Source organism: Bombina bombina, chromosome 7 (assembly GCF_027579735.1).
Source record: "Bombina bombina isolate aBomBom1 chromosome 7, aBomBom1.pri, whole genome shotgun sequence".
Lineage (NCBI taxonomy): Eukaryota > Metazoa > Chordata > Amphibia > Anura > Bombinatoridae > Bombina > Bombina bombina.
In genome coordinates this window covers 113,819,589-113,837,163 of record NC_069505.1, presented here as the reverse complement: position 1 = coordinate 113,837,163, position 17,575 = coordinate 113,819,589, and the positions used below count along the sequence as shown (strand labels likewise).

The window sequence follows — 17,575 nt, the reverse complement described above, 5'->3', positions numbered from 1 at the left end:
CGTCTCGCCAGAACGCCAAGCTTCCTTGTTACGGATCCAGGTCCAAGGACCCGGGAGCGACGCTGATAGATTCTCTAGCAGCTCCTTGGTTCTTCAACCTGGCTTATGTGTTTCCACCGTTTCCTCTGCTCCCTCGGCTGATTGCCAAAATCAAACAGGAGAGAGCATCGGTGATTCTGATAGCGCCTGCGTGGCCACGCAGGACCTGGTATGCAGACCTAGTGGACATGTCATCTCTTCCACCATGGACTCTGCCTCTGAGGCAGGACCTTCTAATACAAGGTCCTTTCAATCATCCAAATCTAATTTCTCTGAGACTGACTGCATGGAGATTGAACGCTTGATTCTATCAAGGCGTGGCTTCTCCGAGTCAGTCATTGATACCTTAATACAGGCACGAAAGCCTGTCACCAGGAAAATCTACCATAAGATATGGCGTAAATATCTTTATTGGTGTGAATCCAAGAGTTACTCATGGAGTAAGGTTAGGATTCCTAGGATATTGTCCTTTCTCCAAGAGGGTTTGGACAAAGGCTTATCAGCTAGTTCTTTAAAGGGACAGATCTCTGCTCTGTCTATTCTTTTGCACAAGCATCTGGCAGAGGTTCCAGACGTCCAGGCATTTTGTCAGGCTTTGGTTAGGATTAAGCATGTGTTTAAACCTGTTGCTCCCCCGTGGAGCTTAAACTTGGTTCTTAAAGTTCTTCAGGGAGTTCCGTTTGAACCCCTTCATTCCATTGATATTAAACTTTTATCTTGGAAAGTTCTGTTTTTGATGGCTATTTCCTCGGCTCGAAGAGTCTCTGAGTTATCTGCCTTACAATGTGATTCTCCTTATCTGATTTTTCATTCAGACAAGGTAGTTCTGCGTACCAAACCTGGGTTTTTACCTAAGGTGGTTTCTAACAGGAATATCAATCAAGAGATTGTTGTTCCATCATTGTGTCCTAATCCTTCTTCAAAGAAGGAACGTCTTTTGCATAATCTGGACGTAGTCCGTGCCTTGAAGTTTTACTTACAGGCTACTAAAGATTTTCGTCAAACATCTGCCCTGTTTGTCGTTTACTCTGGACAGTGGAGAGGTCAAAAAGCTTCGGCAACCTTTCTCTCCTTTTGGCTTCGGAGCATAATACGCTTAGCCTATGAGACTGCTGGACAGCAGCCCCCTGAAAGGATTACAGCTCATTCTTCTAGAGCTGTGGCTTCCACCTGGGCCTTTAAAAATGAGGCCTCTGTTGAACAGATTTGCAAGGCTGCGACTTGGTCTTCGCTTCACACCTTTTCAAAATTTTACAAATTTGATACTTTTGCTTCTTTGGAGGCTGTTTTTGGGAGAAAGGTTCTACAGGCAGTGGTTCCTTCCGTTTAAGTTCCTGCCTTGTCCCTCCCATCATCCGTGTACTTTAGCTTTGGTATTGGTATCCCACAAGTAATGGATGATCCGTGGACTGGATACACTTAACAAGAGAAAACATAATCTATGCTTACCTGATAAATTTATTTCTCTTGTAGTGTATCCAGTCCACGGCCCGCCCTGTCCTTTTAAGGCAGGTCTAAATTTGAATTAAACTACAGTCACCACTGCACCCTATGGTTTCTCCTTTCTCGGCTTGTTTCGGTCGAATGACTGGATATGGCAGTGAGGGGAGAAGCTATGTAGCAGCTCTGCTGTGGGTGATCCTCTTGCAACTTCCTGTTGGGAAGGAGAATATCCCACAAGTAATGGATGATCCGTGGACTGGATACACTACAAGAGAAATAAATTTATCAGGTAAGCATAAATTATGTTTTATAATATGTGGCAGCCTTGGTGCATGGAGTTTCATCTGAACACGTTTTACTAAAAAAAAACAAAAAAAAAACAAAAAAAAAACGTACCCAGCAAACCCATATTAAGCACAAAAAAAAAAAAAAAACTTTAAAAAAATCAAGTCTGTTCTCATAAAAATAACTGGGATATACAACCAGCTCATATAGGTGTTACGGTGAGGGGTAATATATAGTGTGTATATTACACCTTAATATTATCTGTTATGCCAGTGGTAATCATTACAAATCATTGCTCCCTATTCTCCAGTGTGTGAGGATCTGAATACCTTGTCTAGCTTTGCAAGTAATATGATGTAGATAATTAGAGTATGATTTTTATAACAGGTTTTGCAGCTTTTTGAATAGTATTTTTTTCCTGATCTTTCCTGCTCAGATTCTAAATGGTGGAACTATGGATCTCCCAGCATCTGGTTTGTTGCCTTCACAAAATCAGGACAGTTCTGGATTCCCATATTCAGAAAGTTCTTCATTTATAGGTGAGCACAATTATTTTAATTCAGTATTAAGATTGCATCAAAAGTGTAAGAAATTGGGGGAAAATAACTTTGGTCAGAATTTTTTTTTTTTTTTACAATTACATCTTAATTTGTAAAAGGCTAAACAGACAGTATAAACCATTTTCTTCTTTCAGAATAGATTAACATATCAGCAGAGTCTGAACTATATTAGGACAGATTAACACCAATTTCCTTCTATTGAGAGGCCAAGATGAGCTACTGCTACTGTCATTGTATTTAAACAAAAAAACTAAATTATTTGGCTTTTGTGTGAAAAGATAAACATTACAAGCAGCAGATTAAGGACCGATATGTGGCAGGATAAGGCTTGTTCTCTTTTCAGGACTGGAAATCCACAATTGTTAGACTTTTCAAATACACTTCTACTTTGAGTGGTTCCCTTCTTATTTGATAAGAATGAATTAGAAACACAGACGTTCAGTAACAATACTTTCAGATTAACCCCTTCACTACCAGGACTGTCAGAGGAAAACTTGCCCAAAATACTGGAGAATATTTAGCATTTTTGCTATCACTCCATTTAAACAGAAATAGAGCCTTGTTTTTTTTGGGTAAAAATGTAAGGTATCCCCCTTACCCTCCCCCTCAAACTATTGTCATCCCTCGTAGGTACTGGCAGCTGTCTGCCAGTACCAATAAAATTATTTTTTAATATTTTACAATTTTCTGTAGTGTAGTGGTCCCCCCACCACCCTTTTTCTGTAGTGTAGCTGCCCCATCCCTCCCTATTACTTTTATTTTGTGTAGTGTAGTGTAGTGTAGCCCCCCCCCCCCGCCAGCAGGTGATCATTACAGACAGTGACACACACACTAACAGTCTGTAACGATCTGGCATCTACCTTCCATATGCGGCAGGAACTCCAGCTCTTGGCTGTAACTTAAAGGGACAGTAAAATTGTTGTTCCCTTAATGTGTTTCCAATTACTTTTTTTTTTTAACCAGTTACAGAGTATAAAATGTATGAGATTTGCTTATTTGTGTATATGAATTAGCTGAGTTTGTGTTTTGCAGCCACAACCTAATAAAATGGGTTGAACGTGTAGGTATCATCAGATCTCATTACTTTATCACATTGTGTACATATACATGCTTCTTTATCTTATATCTGTTCATAAACCAATCACCAATACTTGGAGAGAACAATGAAAAATTAACATTATTACCTTACCTCTTCTATAACCCACTGGGAGTGTAATTTCTCCAACATAGGTGTGTCCGGTCCACGGCGTCATCCTTACTTGTGGGATATTCTCTTCCCCAACAGGAAATGGCAAAGAGCCCAGCAAAGCTGGTCACATGATCCCTCCTAGGCTCCGCCTACCCCAGTCATTCTCTTTGCCGTTGTACAGGCAACATCTCCACGGAGATGGCTTAGAGTTTTTTAGTGTTTAACTGTAGTTTTTATTATTCAATCAAGAGTTTGTTATTTTGAAATAGTGCTGGTATGTACTATTTACTCAGAAACAGAAAAGAGATGAAGATTTCTGTTTGTATGAGGAAAATGATTTTAGCAACCGTCACTAAAATCCATGGCTGTTCCACACAGGACTGTTGAGAGCAATTAACTTCAGTTGGGGGAACAGTGAGCAGTCTCTTGCTGCTTGAGGTATGACACATTCTAACAAGACGATGTAATGCTGGAAGCTGTCATTTTCCCTCTGGGATCCGGTAAGCCATGTTTATTACGATTGTAAATAAGGGCTTCAAAAAGGGCTTATTAAGACTGTAGACTTTTTTTGGGCTAAATCGATTGATTATTAACACATATTTAGCCTTGAGGAATCATTTTATCTGGGTATTTTGATATAATAATATCGGCAGGCACTGTTTTAGACTCCTTATTCTTTAGGGGCTTTCCCAAAGCATAGGCAGAGCCTCATTTTCGCGCCGGTGTTGCGCACTTGTTTTTGAGAGGCATGGCATGCAGTCGCATGTGAGAGGAGCTCTGATACTTAGAAAAGACTTTCTGAAGGCGTCATTTGGTATCGTATTCCCCTTGGGGCTTGGTTGGGTCTCAGCAAAGCAGATACCAGGGACTGTAAAGGGGTTAAAGTTCAAAACGGCTCCGGTTCCGTTATTTTAAGGGTTAAAGCTTCCAAATTTGGTGTGCAATACTTTTAAGGCTTTAAGACACTGTGGTGAAAATTTGGTGAATTTTGAACAATTCCTTCATGTTTTTTCGCATTTGCAGTAATAAAGTGTGTTCAGTTTAAAATTTAAAGTGACAGTAACGGTTTTATTTTAAAACGTTTTTTGTACTTGTTATCAAGTTTATGCCTGTTTAACATGTCTGAACTACCAGATAGACTGTGTTCTGAATGTGGGGAAGCCAGAATTCCTATTCATTTAAATAAATGTGATTTATGTGACAATGACAATGATGCCCAAGATGATTCCTCAAGTGAGGGGAGTAAGCATGGTACTGCATCATTCCCTCCTTCGTCTACACGAGTCTTGCCCACTCAGGAGGCCCCTAGTACATCTAGCGCGCCTATACTCCTTACTATGCAACAATTAACGGCTGTAATGGATAATTCTGTCAAAAACATTTTAGCCAAAATGAACACTTATCAGCGTAAGCGCGACTGCTCTGTTTTAGATACTGAAGAGCATGACGACGCTGATATTAATATTTCTGAAGGGCCCCTAACTCAGTCTGATGGGGCCAGGGAGGTTTTGTCTGAGGGAGAAATTACTGATTCAGGGAACATTTCTCAACAAGCTGAACCTGATGTGATTGCATTTAAATTTAAGTTGGAACATCTCCGCATTCTGCTTAAGGAGGTATTATCCACTCTGGATGATTGTGACAAGTTGGTCATCCCAGAGAAACTATGTAAAATGGACAAGTTCCTAGAGGTGCCGGGGCTCCCAGAAGCTTTTCCTATACCCAAGCGGGTGGCGGACATTGTTAATAAAGAATGGGAAAGGCCCGGTATTCCTTTCGTCCCTCCCCCCATATTTAAAAAATTGTTTCCTATGGTCGACCCCAGAAAGGACTTATGGCAGACAGTCCCCAAGGTCGAGGGAGCGGTTTCCACTTTAAACAAACGCACCACTATACCCATAGAGGATAGTTGTGCTTTCAAAGATCCTATGGATAAAAAATTAGAAGGTTTGCTTAAAAAGATGTTTGTTCAGCAGGGTTACCTTCTACAACCAATTTCATGCATTGTCCCTGTCGCTACAGCCGCATGTTTCTGGTTCGATGAGCTGATAAAGGCGGTCGACAGTGATTCTCCTCCTTATGAGGAGATTATGGACAGAATCAATGCTCTCAAATTGGCTAATTCTTTCACCCTAGACGCCACTTTGCAATTGGCTAGGTTAGCGGCTAAGAATTCTGGGTTTGCTATTGTGGCGCGCAGAGCGCTTTGGTTGAAATCTTGGTCGGCTGATGCGTCTTCCAAGAACAAGCTACTTAACATTCCTTTCAAGGGGAAAACGCTGTTTGGCCCTGACTTGAAAGAGATTATCTCGGATATCACTGGGGGTAAGGGCCACGCCCTTCCTCAGGATCGGCCTTTCAAGGCAAAAAATAAACCGAATTTTCGTCCCTTTCGTAGAAACGGACCAGCCCAAAGTGCTACGTCCTCTAAGCAAGAGGGTAATACTTCTCAAGCCAAGCCAGCTTGGAGACCAATGCAAGGCTGGAACAAGGGAAAGCAGGCCAAGAAACCTGCCACTGCTACCAAGACAGCATGAAATGTTGGCCCCCGATCCGGGACCGGATCTGGTGGGGGGCAGACTCTCTCTCTTCGCTCAGGCTTGGGCAAGAGATGTTCTGGATCCTTGGGCGCTAGAAATAGTCTCCCAAGGTTATCTTCTGGAATTCAAGGGACTTCCCCCAAGGGGGAGGTTCCACAGGTCTCAGTTGTCTTCAGACCACATAAAAAGACAGGCATTCTTACATTGTGTAGAAGACCTGTTAAAAATGGGAGTGATTCATCCCGTTCCATTAAGAGAACAAGGGATGGGGTTCTACTCCAATCTGTTTATAGTTCCCAAAAAAGAGGGAACGTTCAGACCAATCTTAGATCTCAAGATCTTAAACAAGTTTCTCAAGGTTCCATCGTTCAAGATGGAAACCATTCGAACTATTCTTCCTTCCATCCAGGAAGGTCAATTCATGACCACGGTGGATTTAAAGGATGCGTATCTACATATTCCTATCCACAAGGAACATCATCGGTTCCTGAGGTTCGCATTCCTGGACAAACATTACCAGTTCGTGGCGCTTCCTTTCGGATTAGCCACTGCTCCAAGGATTTTCACAAAGGTACTAGGGTCCCTTCTAGCTGTGCTAAGACCAAGGGGCATTGCTGTAGTACCTTACTTGGACGACATTCTGATTCAAGCGTCGTCCCTTCCTCAAGCAAAGGCTCACACGGACATTGTCCTGGCCTTTCTCAGATCTCACGGATGGAAAGTGAACGTGGAAAAGAGTTCTCTATCTCCGTCAACAAGGGTTCCCTTCTTGGGAACAATAATAGACTCCTTAGAAATGAGGATTTTTCTGACAGAGGCCAGAAAAACAAAACTTCTAGACTCTTGTCGGATACTTCATTCCGTTCCTCTTCCTTCCATAGCTCAGTGCATGGAAGTGATCGGGTTGATGGTAGCGGCAATGGACATAGTTCCTTTTGCACGCATTCATCTAAGACCATTACAACTGTGCATGCTCAGTCAGTGGAATGGGGACTATACAGACTTGTCTCCGAAGATACAAGTAAATCAGAGGACCAGAGACTCACTCCGTTGGTGGCTGTCCCTGGACAACCTGTCACGAGGGATGACATTCCGCAGACCAGAGTGGGTCATTGTCACGACCGACGCCAGTCTGATGGGCTGGGGCGCGGTCTGGGGATCCCTGAAAGCTCAGGGTCTTTGGTCTCGGGAAGAATCTCTTCTACCGATAAATATTCTGGAACTGAGAGCGATATTCAATGCTCTCAAGGCTTGGCCTCAGCTAGCGAGGGCCAAGTTCATACGGTTTCAATCAGACAACATGACAACTGTTGCGTACATCAACCATCAGGGGGGAACAAGGAGTTCCCTGGCGATGGAAGAAGTGACCAAAATCATTCTATGGGCGGAGTCTCACTCCTGCCACCTGTCTGCTATCCACATCCCAGGAGTGGAAAATTGGGAAGCGGATTTTCTGAGTCGTCAGACATTGCATCCGGGGGACTGGGAACTCCATCCGGAAATCTTTGCCCAAGTCACTCAGCTGTGGGGCATTCCAGACATGGATCTGATGGCCTCTTGTCAGAACTTCAAAGTTCCTTGCTACGGGTCCAGATCCAGGGATCCCAAGGCGGCTCTAGTGGATGCACTAGTAGCACCTTGGACCTTCAAACTAGCTTATGTGTTCCCGCCGTTTCCTCTCATCCCCAGGCTGGTAGCCAGGATCAATCAGGAGAGGGCGTCGGTGATCTTGATAGCTCCTGCGTGGCCACGCAGGTCTTGGTACGCAGATCTGGTGAATATGTCATCGGCTCCTCCTTGGAAGCTACCTTTGAGACGAGACCTTCTTGTTCAGGGTCCGTTCGAACATCCGAATCTGGTTTCACTCCAGCTGACTGCTTGGAGATTGAACGCTTGATCTTATCGAAGCGAGGATTCTCAGATTCTGTTATCGATACTCTTGTTCAGGCCAGAAAGCCTGTAACTAGAAAGATTTACCACAAAATTTGGAAAAAATATATCTGTTGGTGTGAATCTAAAGGATTCCCTTGGGACAAGGTTAAGATTCCTAGGATTCTATCCTTCCTTCAAGAAGGATTGGAAAAAGGATTATCTGCAAGTTCCCTGAAGGGACAGATTTCTGCCTTGTCTGTGTTACTTCACAAAAAGCTGGCCGCTGTGCCAGATGTTCAAGCCTTTGTTCAGGCTCTGGTTAGAATTAAGCCTGTTTACAAACCTTTGACTCCTCCTTGGAGTCTCAATTTAGTTCTTTCAGTTCTTCAGGGGGTTCCGTTTGAACCCTTGCATTCCGTTGATATTAAGTTATTATCTTGGAAAGTTTTGTTTTTAGTTGCAATTTCTTCTGCTAGAAGAGTTTCAGAATTATCTGCTCTGCAGTGTTCTCCTCCTTATCTGGTGTTCCATGCAGATAAGGTGGTTTTACGTACTAAACCTGGTTTTCTTCCAAAAGTTGTTTCTAACAAAAACATTAACCAGGAGATTATCGTACCTTCTCTGTGTCCGAAACCAGTTTCAAAGAAGGAACGTTTGTTGCACAATTTGGATGTGGTTCGCGCTCTAAAATTCTATTTAGATGCTACAAAGGATTTTAGACAAACATCTTCCTTGTTTGTTGTTTATTCCGGTAAAAGGAGAGGTCAAAAGGCAACTTCTACCTCTCTCTCTTTTTGGATTAAAAGCATCATCAGATTGGCTTACGAGACTGCCGGACGGCAGCCTCCCGAAAGAATCACAGCTCATTCCACTAGGGCTGTGGCTTCCACATGGGCCTTCAAGAACGAGGCTTCTGTTGATCAGATATGTAGGGCAGCGACTTGGTCTTCACTGCACACTTTTACCAAATTTTACAAGTTTGATACTTTTGCTTCTTCTGAGGCTATTTTTGGGAGAAAGGTTTTGCAAGCCGTGGTGCCTTCCATTTAGGTGACCTGATTTGCTCCCTCCCTTCATCCGTGTCCTAAAGCTTTGGTATTGGTTCCCACAAGTAAGGATGACGCCGTGGACCGGACACACCTATGTTGGAGAAAACAGAATTTATGTTTACCTGATAAATTACTTTCTCCAACGGTGTGTCCGGTCCACGGCCCGCCCTGGTTTTTTTAATCAGGTCTGATAATTTATTTTCTTAACTACAGTCACCACGGTACCATATGGTTTCTCCTATGCAAATATTCCTCCTTAACGTCGGTCGAATGACTGGGGTAGGCGGAGCCTAGGAGGGATCATGTGACCAGCTTTGCTGGGCTCTTTGCCATTTCCTGTTGGGGAAGAGAATATCCCACAAGTAAGGATGACGCCGTGGACCGGACACACCGTTGGAGAAAGTAATTTATCAGGTAAACATAAATTCTGTTTTCTTCTACTGGCTGTGTTAACGCAGCTTGGCCTTAAGGCCAAAAACTTTCAGGATGGGTGGGGATACCACAGGCTAAATAAACTATTTTTAAATGCCGATATAAGGGTAATGAAAATACTTGTGAATAATTTAATACACTCTAGCAGGTAAAGTAGATCATTGGGAACAAATTAAAGGGGAGAAATTTTGAGTAAAATGTCCCTTTAACAGCTGCTGGAGCATTTGTATTCTACTGACTCAACAGAAAATAGGGCTGGTCTTCATATTTTTCCAGGGCTGCTTTTTATTCCCAGTCCAGCCCTGGCTAAGGGTGTTCCTCAGAGTACAGTATATTTTGAGCATAATTGTGCAAGATGAGAGGCTTCCAGCTGTATAATAGCGGCTTTTGGAGCACTGCTCTGATGTAAAATAATACAAATAACAGCAATTTGTATTGGCAGAACAGAAGTGAACAATTTTTTGTTAAGTCTCCACTCCAGCTTAAAATGAAATGGGAACATACAGTTTGAAAAACGCCACAAGATGGCATATGGGTAGGAATTGGAGGTATCGGTTTAAGAATCGGTGCATTTGCACGTGTACAAGTACTCATGCAAATACTTGGTATCGGTGCAACCCTAGTATATACATACATATACATATATATATATATATATATATATATACGTCCAGATAACTCTGACACATTTGCATATACGAGTATCTTTAACATACTACTTATGACCCCCACCTGGATACTTTGTATTATAAAACCATGGGCTACACCTTTGTTGCAAATATACCACCATGCCTTAGTGTCATAAGCTTATTTCTCCAACATTGGTGTATCCGGTCCACGGCGTCATCCTTACTTGTGGGAATATCTCTTCCCCAACAGGAAATGGCAAAGAGTCCCAGCAAAGCTGGCCATATAGTCCCTCCTAGGCTCCGCCCACCCCAGTCATTCTCTTTGCCGTTGCACAGGCAACATCTCCACGGAGATGGTTAAGAGTATGTGGTGTTTAGTTGTAGTTTTTTTTTTTTATTCTACTATCAAGAGTTTGTTATTTTAAAATAGTGCTGGTATGTACTATTTACTCTGAAACAGAAAAAGATGAAGATTTCTGTTTGTGAGAGGAAGATGATTTTAGCAGACAGTAACTAAAATCGATTGCTGTTTCCACATAGGACTGTTGAGATGAAGTAACTTCAGTTGGGGGAAACAGTTAGCAGACTTTTCTGCTTAAGGTATGACTAGCCATATTTCTAACAAGACTGTGTAATGCTGGAAGGCTGTCATTTCCCCTCATGGGGACCGGTAAGCCATTTTCTTAGTCTCAAACAGAATAAAGGGCTTAATATGGGCTATAAAACTGGTAGACACTTTTATGGGCTAAATCGATTGCTTTATTTGGATATTTTATACATGTTTATGCTGATAATTCACATTTATAAACTTGGGAACGTTTTTTAACGTCAGGCACTATGTTAGACACCTTTTCCAGTCAGGAAGGGCCTTCCCAGTTGTAGGCTGAGCCTCATTTTCGCGCCATTATTGCGCAGTTGTTTTTGAGAGCAAGACATGCAGATGCATGTGTGAGGACCTGAAAGTAGTTGGAAAAGTTCCTAGAAGGCGTCATTTGGTATCGTATTCCCCTCTGGGCTTGGTAAAGTCACAGCAAAGTCTGTAGCTGGGACTGTATAGGGGTTAATCTGTAACCGGCTCCGGTTTCGTTATTTTAAGGGTTAAAGCTCTGAAATTTGGTGTGCAATACTTTTAATGCTTTAAGACACTGTGGTGAAATTTTGGTAAATTTTGAACAATTCCTTCATATTTTTTCACATATTCAGTAATAAAGTGTGCTCTGTTTAAGATTTAAAGAGACAGTAACGGTTTTGTTTTAAAACGCTTTTTGGGCTTTATTGACAAGTTTAAGCCTGTTTAACATGTCTGTGCCTTCAGATAAGCTATGTTCTATATGTATGAAAGCCAATGTGTCTCCCCCTTCAAAATTGTGTGATAATTGTGCCATAGCGTCCAAACAAAGTAAGGACAGTACTGCCACAGATAATGAAATTGCCCAAGATGATTCCTCAGATGAAGGGAGTAGATATGGTTCTACATCATCTCCTTCTGTGTCTACGCCAGTTTTGCCCACGCAGGAGGCCCCTAGTACTTCTAGCGCGCCAATGCTTATTACCATGCAACAATTGACGGCTGTAATGGATAACTCCATAGCAAATATTTTATCCAAAATGCCTGCATATCAGAGAAAGCGCGATTGCTCTGTTTTAAACACTGAAGAGCAGGAGGGCGCTGATGATAATTGTTCTGTCATACCCTCACACCAATCTGAAGGGGCCATGAGGGAGGTTTTGTCAGATGGGGAAATTTCAGATTCAGGAAAAATTTCTCAACAGGCTGAACCTGATGTTGTGACATTTAAATTAGAACATCTCCGCGCACTGCTTAAGGAGGTGTTATCTACTCTGGATGATTGTGACAACTTGGTCATTCCAGAAAAATTATGCAAGATGGACAAGTTCCTAGAGGTTCCGGTGCACCCCGACGCTTTTCCTATACCCAAGCGGGTGGCGGACATAGTGAATAAGGAGTGGGAGAAGCCCGGCATACCTTTTGTTCCCCCTCCTATATTTAAGAAATTATTTCCTATGGTCGACCCCAGAAAGGACTTATGGCAGACAGTCCCTAAGGTCGAGGGGGCAGTTTCTACTCTAAACAAGCGCACTACTATTCCTATCGAAGATAGTTGTGCTTTCAAAGATCCTATGGATAAAAAATTGGAAGGTTTGCTTAAAAAGATTTTTGTACAGCAAGGTTACCTTCTACAACCCATTTTGTGCATTGTTCCTGTCACTACAGCAGCGTGGTTCTGGTTCGAGGAACTAGAAAAGTCGATCAGTAGAGAGACTCCATAAGAGGAGGTTATGGACAGAGTTCACGCACTTAAGTTGGCTAACTCTTTTATTTTAGATGCCGCTTTGCAATTAGCTAGATTAGCGGCGAAAAATTCAGGGTTTGCAATTGTGGCGCGCAGAGCGCTTTGGCTAAAGTCTTGGTCAGCGGATGTATCATCCAAGACAAAATTGCTTAACATCCCCTTCAAGGGTAAAACTCTCTTTGGACCAGAATTGAAAGAGATTATCTCAGACATCACTGGGGGAAAGGGTCACGCCCTCCCACAAGATAGGCCTTTCAAGGCCAAGAATAAGTCTAATTTTCGTTCCTTTCGTAATTTCAGGAATGGACCGGCCTCTAATTCTGCATCCTCTAAGCAAGAGGGTAATGCCTCACAGTCCAAACCAGCCTGGAAACCGATGCAAGGCTGGAACAAGGGTAAGCAGACCAAGAAGCCTGCTACCGCTAACAAAACAGCATGAAGGAGTAGCCCCCGATCCGGGACCGGATCTAGTGGGGGGCAGACTCTCTCTCTTTGCTCAGGCTTGGGCAAGAGATGTTCAGGATCCCTGGACGCTAGAAATAGTTTCTCAGGGTTATCTTCTGGAATTCAAGGAACTACCCCCAAGGGGAAGGTTCCACATGTCTCACTTATCCTCAAACCAAATAAAGAGACAGGCGTTCTTACATTGTGTAGAAGACCTGTTAAAGTTGGGAGTGATACACCCAGTTCCAATGACGGAACAAGGAATGGGATTTTACACAAATCTGTTCGTAGTTCCCAAAAAAGAGGGAACCTTCAGACCAATTCTGGATTTAAAGATCCTAAACAAATTTCTCAGGGTACCATCGTTCAAAATGGAAACCATTCGAACGATTCTACCCACTATCCAGGAAGGTCAATTTATGACTACCGTGGATCTAAAGGATGTGTACCTACATATTCCTATCCACAAAGAACATCATCAGTTCCTAAGGTTCGCCTTTCTGGACAAACATTACCAGTTTGTGGCCCTCCTATTCGGATTAGCCACTGCTCCAAGGATTTTCACAAAGGTACTCGGGTCCCTTCTAGCGGTTCTAAGACCGAGGGGCATTGCAGTAGTACCATACTTGGACGACATTCTAATACAAGCGTCGTCCCTTTCAAAAGCAAAGGCTCATACAGACATCGTTCTGGCCTTTCTCAGATCTCACGGATGGAAGGTGAACATAGAAAAAAGTTCTCCGTCAACAAGAGTTCCCTTCTTGGGAACAATAATAGATTCCTTAGAAATGAGGATCTTTCTAACAGATGTCAGAAAGTCAAAACTTCTAAGCGCTTGTCAAGTTCTTCATTCTGTTCCACATCCTTCCATAGCTCAGTGCATGGAAGTAGTAGGGTTGATGGTCGCAGCAATGGACATAGTTCCTTTTGCACAAATTCATCTAAGACCATTACAACTGTGCATGCTGAAACAGTGGAATGGGGACTATACAGACTTGTCTCCAGTGATTCAAGTAGATCAGAAGACCAGAGATTCACTCCGTTGGTGGATATCCCTGGACCACCTATCCCAGGGAATGAGCTTCCGCAGACCAGAGTGGGTCATTGTCATGACCGACGCCAGTCTAGTGGGCTGGGGTGCGGTCTGGGAATCCCTGAAAGCTCAGGGACTATGGTCTCGGGAAGAGTCTCTTCTCCCGATAAACATTCTGGAACTAAGAGCAATATTCAATGCTCTCAGGGCTTGGCCTCAGCTAGCAAAGGCCAGATTCATAAGATTCCAATCAGACAACATGACGACTGTTGCGTATATCAATCATCAGGGGGGAACAAGGAGTTCCCTGGCGATGAAAGAAGTAACCAAAATAATACAATGGGCGGAGAATCACTCCTGCCATCTATCTGCGATCCACATCCCAGGTGTGGAAAACTGGGAAGCGGATTATCTGAGTCGTCAGACATTCCATCCGGGGGAGTGGGAACTCCACCCGGAGATTTTTGCCCAGTTGACTCAATTATGGGGCATTCCAGACATGGATCTGATGGCGTCTCGTCAGAACTTCAAGGTTCCTTGCTACGGGTCCAGATCCAGGGATCCCAAGGCGACTCTAGTGGATGCACTAGTAGCGCCTTGGACCTTCAACCTAGCTTATGTGTTCCCACCGTTTCCTCTCATTCCCAGGCTGGTAGCCAGGATCAAACAGGAGGGGGTCTCGGTGATCTTGATAGCTCCTGCGTGGCCACGCAGGACTTGGTATGCAGACCTGGTGAATATGTCATCGGTTCCACCATGGAAGCTACCTTTGAGACAGGACCTTCTTGTTCAGGGTCCATTCGAACATCCAAATCTGGTCTCCCTCCAGCTGACGGCTTGGAGATTGAACGCTTGATTCTATCAAAGCGTGGGTTTTCAGATTCTGTGATTGATACTCTGGTTCAGGCCAGAAAACCGGTAACTAGAAAGATTTACCATAAAATATGGAAAATATATATTTGCTGGTGTGAATCCAAGGGATTCCCTTGGAATAAGATAAAAATTCCTAAGATTCTTTCTTTTCTGCAAGAAGGTTTGGATAAAGGATTATCTACCAGTTCTCTAAAGGGACAGATTTCTGCTTTATCTGTCTTACTACACAAACGACTGGCAGCTATGCCAGATGTTCAAGGATTTGTTCAGGCTCTGGTTAGGATCAAGCCTGTTTACAGACCTTTGACTCCTCCCTGGAGTTTAAATCTAGTTCTTTCAGTTCTTCAAGGGGTTCCGTTTGAACCTCTACATTCCATAGATATTAAGTTGTAATCTTGGAAAGTTTTGTTTTTTGTTGTTATCTTGGAAAGTTTTGTTTTTGGTTGCTATTTCTTCTGCTAGAAGAGTTTCAGAGTTATCTGCTCTGCAGTGTTCTCCGCCCTATCTGGTGTTCCATGCAGATAAGGTGGTTTTGCGTACTAAGCCTGGTTTTCTTCCTAAGGTTGTTTCTAACAAAAATATTAACCAGGAGATAGTTGTACCTTCTTTGTGTCCGAATCCAGTTTCAAAGAAGGAACGTTTGTTACACAATTTGGACGTAGTCCGTGCTCTAAAATTATATTTAGAAGCTACAAAAGATTTCAGACAAAAATCTTCTCTGTTTGTCGTCTATTCTGGTAAAAGGAGAGGTGAAAAAGCAACTTCTACCTCTCTTTCCTTTTGGCTTAAAAGCATCATCCGATTGGCTTACGAGACTGCCGGACGGCAGCCTCCTGAAAGAATCACAGCTCACTCCACTAGGGCTGTGGCTTCCACATGGGCCTTCAAGAACGAGGCTTCTGTTGATCAGATATGTAAGGCAGCGACTTGGTCTTCACTGCACACTTTTGCCAAATTTTACAAATTTGATACTTTTGCTTCTTCGGAGGCTATTTTTGGGAGAAAGGTTTTGCAAGCCGTGGTGCCTTCCGTTTAGGTAACCTGATTTGCTCCCTCCCTTCATCCGTGTCCTAAAGCTTTGGTATTGGTTCCCACAAGTAAGGATGATGCCGTGCACCGGACACACCAATGTTGGAGAAAACAGAATTTATGCTTACCTGATAAATTACTTTCTCCAACGGTGTGTCCGGTCCACGTCCCGCCCTGGTTTTTTAATCAGGTCTGATAAATTATTTTCTCTAACTACAGTCACCACGGTACCATATGGTTTCTCCGATATTTTTCCTCCTGTCCGTCGGTCGAATGACTGGGGTGGGCGGAGCCTAGGAGGGACTATATGGCCAGCTTTGCTGGGACTCTTTGCCATTTCCTGTTGGGGAAGAGATATTCCCACAAGTAAGGATGACGCCGTGGACCGGACACACCGTTGGAGAAAGTAATTTATCAGGTAAGCATAAATTCTGTTTTTTTTATCTTCTGTTTAAAAATGTTTGCTTAGACCTTATAAACACCAGGCATTAGTATGTTTTCTGAACATGATGACATTTTCCTTTGAAATAACATTTTTTTAATGGAGTATCTCTAAGCTCCTCCTCCATATTTATACAAATGTTCTGTTGTGCAGGTGAGAACTCTCAGATGAGCATGGGTATGATGGAACCAGACCATGGATCCAGCAGTCCCAGCAACGACGAAGCTGCTATGGCCGTGATCATGAGTCTTCTGGAAGCAGACGCTGGCCTTGGGGGCCCTGTAGATTTTAGCGATTTACCTTGGCCTTTGTGAACGTGACTCATGTTGGTTCAACATAATCTGCAGTATCAAAGTGCATTATTGGAGTTTTTCCGTCTGTGGAGCTTAATGGGTTTCGAGATTTGCTTTTATGTATTAACTTTCATAAAAGCCATATCCAATATCGTGTCCAATTTTCCACTGTGTAATTTCAGACAAGTTCAGTTCTGATAGTGTTCCTGCATCATTGATTTGGTTAGTTGTGTATAGCTTTGCATTAATTTGTATATTTTGAATTTTTTTTTAAATCCTGGTGCAAACCAGCAGTAGCTTTTATACGCAATTTGTCATTTCAGATGTAAGGTGTTTTTACACTGCAGAGGTCCCATGTCAATATTTCTTATACTAATTGTAAAAAGTTGTTTATTGTAAGAATCCTTTATGCTATACATGGTACAATGTAATAGTTAAATATTTTTTAAATAAAATTGTCTAATTGTTGTATAATTCAGAGTATTTTTAAACATACATTGTAACAATGCGTAAAAATATAGTTTAAGAAAATAGTCATTTATTTGAAAGGACATGAAACTATTTAAAGGGACAGTAAAGTCAAAATTAAACTTTCCTGCATCAATTTGAAATGGACACAAAACGCAATAATTTTCTTTCATTATTCAAAGAAGATACAATTTCTCCAACATAGGTGTGTCCGGTCCACGGCGTCATCCTTACTTGTGGGATATTCTCTTCCCCAACAGGAAATGGCAAAGAGCCCAGCAAAGCTGGTCACATGATCCCTCCTAGGCTCCGCCTACCCCAGTCATTCTCTTTGCCGTTGTACAGGCAACATCTCCACGGAGATGGCTTAGAGTTTTTTAGTGTTTAACTGTAGTTTTTCATTATTCAATCAAGAGTTTGTTATTTTCAAATAGTGCTGGTACGTACTATTTACTCAGAAACAGAAAAGAGATGAAGAATTCTGTTTGTATGAGGAAAATGATTTTAGCAACCGTAACTAAAATCCATGGCTGTTCCACACAGGACTGTTGAGAGCATTAACTTCAGTTGGGGGAACAGTTTGCAGTCCTTTGCTGCTTGAGGTATGACACATTCTAACAAGACGATGTAATGCTGGAAG

At 42.6% G+C, this 17,575-nt stretch overlaps 1 protein-coding gene across 1 annotated transcript in view; it reads left to right on the top strand.

Moving 5' to 3' along the window:
* BMAL1 (basic helix-loop-helix ARNT like 1) overlaps positions 1-16,941 on the top strand; it is a 274,533-nt gene extending 257,592 nt beyond the window's left edge. Inside the window, exons 18-19 of the mRNA XM_053720246.1 lie at positions 2,204-2,306; positions 16,328-16,941. Coding sequence (XP_053576221.1) covers positions 2,204-2,306; positions 16,328-16,488 — 264 coding nt within the window. The 3' untranslated portion in view covers positions 16,489-16,941. The remainder of the gene's footprint in view (positions 1-2,203; positions 2,307-16,327) is intronic.
* The last annotated feature ends 634 nt before the right edge of the window (positions 16,942-17,575 follow it).